The sequence below is a fragment of the Argentina anserina genome, chromosome 5 (genome assembly GCF_933775445.1).
Source record: "Argentina anserina chromosome 5, drPotAnse1.1, whole genome shotgun sequence".
Taxonomy (NCBI): Eukaryota; Viridiplantae; Streptophyta; class Magnoliopsida; order Rosales; family Rosaceae; genus Argentina; species Argentina anserina.
In genome coordinates, this window is record NC_065876.1 from 7,555,956 (window position 1) to 7,560,733 (window position 4,778).

Below are 4,778 nucleotides of genomic sequence, written 5' to 3' on the forward strand. Positions count from 1 at the left end.
TTAAAAAAAAAATACCTATAAAATTTTGATTTAAAGTTTTTAACTCAAGGGTAAAATGCTAGTACGTGCAAGCGTGACCCAGTTTTATCTTGGGCTTCATCCAATTAGAGGTCTATCAATGACAAGCCCAACCCGGCGAAGAGAACATACCTAACACACCTTTCCATCAGTATTTAGATTCCTTAGAATTCTCAGTGACAGCATCAGGTATGCCATATCACTGCGACCTCGATCTGGGTCTACATGACTTGAGGTATTTAGTTTTTTTTTTCTTTTCAGCTGATCAACTTATTACCGTAATTTCTCTGAGAATTTTATATCTGGAATTGCCTTTCGTTTATTTGTTGGTTCTCAAGATTTGAGAGGTTATTGTTCTTAAAAAATCTGTTCGTGTATCTCGACTTTTTTAGTTTTAAACTTAAAGCTCTGATCGTTTCGTTCTGTTTTAAAGGACTAGTTGTAACCCTATGGAGAAGTGCGAATCTAGAACTGTTTACTTTCTGGTGAAATTTGTTGGTGGCGGCCCGGGACATGGCCTATATGAAGTAAAGATAGAAAGAGGGAAAATTTTAGGAAAACTTGGTGGATTACTTGATCCTTTATGCAAGTTTTTTGATAGGAGCAATCCTGAGATTCCCAAGGAATATCTTTTGAGTGCTACTAGGTTCGGCAGCCGCTCCGGATTGTACTTATTGCAACACGAAGGGCCTGGTGGCTGGTGGCTCAGGGAGAGCAGCACCCGCAGCCATAACTCGTATGAAGGACGGATATTTGACACAATGAGCAAGAAATTGATGCCATTTAAGAAGATGCCTAGCGTTAAGAAAGCTGCAGTTTTGATTTCTGCTTATGGCAAGCTTTATCATCTTGCACATTTCTGGTCCAATGCGCCTGACCCGGACCCCTCTTTTGAGGTATATGATCCAGACGCCGGCTTCTGGACCAAACTCCCTAGACTCCCTTATGATGGTAGGTATCTCATTGCTGGTTATGCTTTATGTTGCGACTGTATCTTGATCTCTATGTGGGGGCATACGAGAGGTAACTTCTGGGTATATCAGGTGACTTTGGATCAGTGGAAACAAATTATTATTCCTACTGAAGATGCAAATGATATCTGTCCTTTCCATGGTAGAGCTGTGGTTGTAGGTGATACTATATATGCCTTATCCTTTTACGGGAGTATCATAGCATACTCTATGATCATGGAAAAATTGGCTGACGGTAGTCTCAAATTCTCCCTTGGAAAACAAATCTGTTTGTGTGGCTTGCATTCTCTTTTTCTGAGGGATCCTGAATGCTCTCCAAGAACACAGTGTTTGGTTCATTTGGGGGGCTTGAACTTTTGCCTATTCCAAACTGTCAGTAGAGATTTTACTACTCAACGTGTGTGGATCACCACCTTTGATATCGTCTCCAGTGGAGGAAGAAAGCTCATTCGTACTCTAGATAGTACCATGCGTAAAGTGGCTATTAAGGGTCTTGGTCAATTCCGTCTTGAATATTCAGGATTTTGTCTGTAAGTTGTTTATTAATTTCCTGGTGTTTCTCTATTTATGGTCTCATTTATACATGTAGTCATATAGAGAGTATAGAAAGAAATTCTTATGTGTGGCTTATATGATCTCTGATTGTTTTTCTTTCACGGTCACAGAGAGTGTGAGGATTTAGAACCCAAAGGGAAAGAGACTGGCTACCTCCAGCAAAATGCAGCCAACTGATGCTCCTCGATTGGACAGGCATGAAAAGGTAAACGCAAATCACGTACAGTAATCCCATGAATCAGAAGATCAAATTACTCTTTTTATATCTTATTTCTTATAATAAAGTATCATCTCACAGGCTAAAATCAAAATCATAAAGAGGCAGATTCAGAAACAGAGAAGAAAGATGATGAATCACAGATCAAAGAGGTTGGCCGCGATGCAAAAGCTGTTCATGTCATGATGGACATATCGTAAAGGAAGGGGTGTTTGAGTTGGAGGCTCGATGATACGCTTTTGTTTGATTTCAAACTTGCATGTAGGTTTTTTTATTTCAAACTTGCATGTAGTTTGGTGCCTGGCAGGGCCGGCCGTCAGCAACACAAAATTTGGGGCCCCTCAAATTGAAAAAAATAAATAAATAAAAAATATATATATATATATTTTTTCAACAACATATATGATAAATAAAAAGTGAAAAATAAGAACAATTCTCAATATGACTTAATAAGAAAGTATCTTAGTTCAAATAAAAATCTTACAATTACAACCATCGCACAAAGTAGACATTCATAACCCCAATCACTTGCAGCCATCGATCTGTAGCCAATAACCTCCACATATCGATCTAGGTTGCGAAACCAACCCCAACCTCTTGTGGAAGCATACATCGACAAGAGTCGATCTCTTTGTGAAAAACCCAAAGGTTGAAGGAAACGCCAACCGAGGGGGAGATGAAGTGCCGGAATGGACGAGAATCCAAGCAAGAAATCACCACACCCCCAATCTTAGCGGAGCGGCACTGCTAGGTTTTCTCTTTTTTTTTATCTCAAGTATCATGTCATATCTCTTATAAAATTATAATATTCAAATATATAATAATAACTCAAATCCTTAAAATATAATGGGCTAAAAATTTAGCCATATAAGTCGGAAACTATTAATGTCATATCGATAAATAATTTATTTTTTCACGGCTAAAATTTTAGCTCTTTTAGGTGGAGATACCTAACACACTTTTTCCTTATGTATTTAGATTCCTTAGTATTCTCAGTGAAACCATCAGGTATGCCATATCCCTGGGAGCTCGATCTGGGTCTTCATGACATTAGGTATGTAGTTTTTTTTTTTTTTTTCAGCTCAAATTATTGCCGTAATTTCTCTGAGAATTTGATATCTGGAATTGCCTTTCGTTTATTATTTGCTGGTTCTCTTGATATCCAGAATTTGATATCTGGAATTACCTTTGCTCGTGTATCTAGACTTTGTAGTTTTAAACTTGGAGCTCTGATTGTTTTTTATTTTTGTTTGGTGTACTAGTTGTTGTAACCCTATGGAGAAGTGCGAATCTAGAACTGTTTACTTTCTGGTGAAATTTGTTGGTGGCGGCCCGGGACATGGCCTATACGAAGTCAAGATTGAAAGAGGGAAAATTTTAGGAAAACTTGGTGGATTACTTGATCCTTTATGCACGTTTTTTGATAGAAGCAATCCTGAGATTCCCAAGGAATATCTTTTGACTGCTACTAGGTTCGGCGGCCGCTCCGGATGTACTTATTGCAACACGAAGGGCCTGGCGGCTGGTGGCTCAGGGAGAGCAGCACCCGCAGCCATAACTCGTATGAAGGACGGATATTTGACACAATGAGCAAGAAATTGATGCCATTTAAGAAGATGCCTAGCGTTAAGAAAGCTGCAGTTTTGATTTCCGTGTGTGGATCACCACCTTTGATATCGTCTCCAGTGGAGGAAGAAAGCTTATCCGTACTTGCCATGCGTAAAGTGGCTATTAAGGGTCTTGGTCAATTCCGTCTTGAATATTCAGGATTTTGTCTGTAAGTTGTTTATTAATTTCCTGGTGTTTCTCTATTTATGGTCTCATTTATACATGTAGTCATATAGAGAGTATAGAAAGAAATTCTTATATGTGGCTTATATGATCTCTGATTGTTTTTCTTTGACGGTCACAGAGAGTGTGAGGATTTAGAACCCAAAGGGAAAGAGACTATGGCTACCTCCAGCAAAATGCAGCCAACTGATGCTCCTCAATTGCACATGCATGAAAAGGTAAACGCAAATCACGTACATTAATCCCATGAATTAGAAGATCACATTACTCTTTTTTATATCTTATTTCTTATAATAAAGTATCATCTCACAGGCTAAAATCAAAATCATAAAGAGGCAGATTCAGAAACAGAGAAGAAAGATGATGAATCACAGATCAAAGAGGTTGGCCGCGATGCAAAAGCTGTTCATGTCATGATGGACATATCGTAAAGGAAGGGGTGTTTGAGTTGGAGGCTCGATGTTACGCTTTTGTTTGATTTCAAACTTGCATGTAGTTTTTTTTAAGAGAACTTGCATGTAGTTTGGTGCCTGGTATAATGTTATGTAATGGTTATGTATGCTGTTGTGATTAGTTTTTCTGAGTAGAGAGATTGTTAGAAATTACGTGCCCGTATTTCTTGTGGACTGTGGATTTTGCAATTTTATTTTCTCTCTTTCTAGGTGCAGCTTGTAAGTTTCACTTCTATTTTACATGTCTTTTGTGTCTGGTTCATATATGTACAGTATTCACATCACTCTCCTTTTCAAATAAACTAGCTTGCGAGGCCCTGCTGGCTGCGGTTATAAAATGATCGGATGATGCGCTTGCATAAAACGATGGGATAAGATCGAAACTAATCATGATAAAAGGAATGGTAGAAGATAGAATACAGAGTGGAATGCAAATGATAGGAAATTGAATTGTCTGTTACATTGTAGTATAAATTTTACATATCATTCGCTGAAGCTGTTAAAAACACACAGATCTATGGACACCTTTGTTGTTGTTCATGCCGAAAAGCTTTCGATGTTTGCATAAATGGCCTTGTCAGTTGCCACACACTGGACTTTGATCTGGAGTCGGATCAGTAGTATGAACAGATTTTAGGCGGTCAACAGGCTGCGGTTACCTAAAGTACGGCTCAAACTAAGTTGCCGTGAGTATGATTGTCATCTTAAACATGGCCTAGAGTAGTTTAAAGGCTAAGCAAACCGATAAGCAAACGGTGTTGTTCTTAGGTTCCT

At 38.6% G+C, this 4,778-nt stretch overlaps 1 protein-coding gene across 1 annotated transcript; it reads left to right on the top strand.

Moving 5' to 3' along the window:
• The first annotated feature begins 220 nt into the window (after nucleotides 1-220).
• LOC126794699 (uncharacterized) lies at nucleotides 221-4,045 on the top strand. Its single transcript, XM_050521468.1, has 4 exons — nucleotides 221-253; nucleotides 452-1,519; nucleotides 3,674-3,770; nucleotides 3,865-4,045. Exons 2-4 carry the CDS (start codon nucleotides 468-470, stop codon nucleotides 3,967-3,969), a joined length of 1,254 nt encoding a protein of 417 aa, XP_050377425.1. The 5' UTR covers nucleotides 221-253; nucleotides 452-467; the 3' UTR covers nucleotides 3,970-4,045.
• The last annotated feature ends 733 nt before the right edge of the window (nucleotides 4,046-4,778 follow it).

Bases quoted from the DNA above. Each gene is read 5' to 3' on its own strand.
- LOC126794699 (XM_050521468.1), top strand. From the start codon at position 468: ATGGAGAAGTGCGAATCTAGAACTGTTTACTTTCTGGTGAAATTTGTT. The intron at 1,520-3,673 runs GTAAGTTGTTTA...TGACGGTCACAG, and splicing joins GAATATTCAGGATTTTGTCT to AGAGTGTGAGGATTTAGAAC. The intron at 3,771-3,864 runs GTAAACGCAAAT...ATCATCTCACAG, and splicing joins AATTGCACATGCATGAAAAG to GCTAAAATCAAAATCATAAA.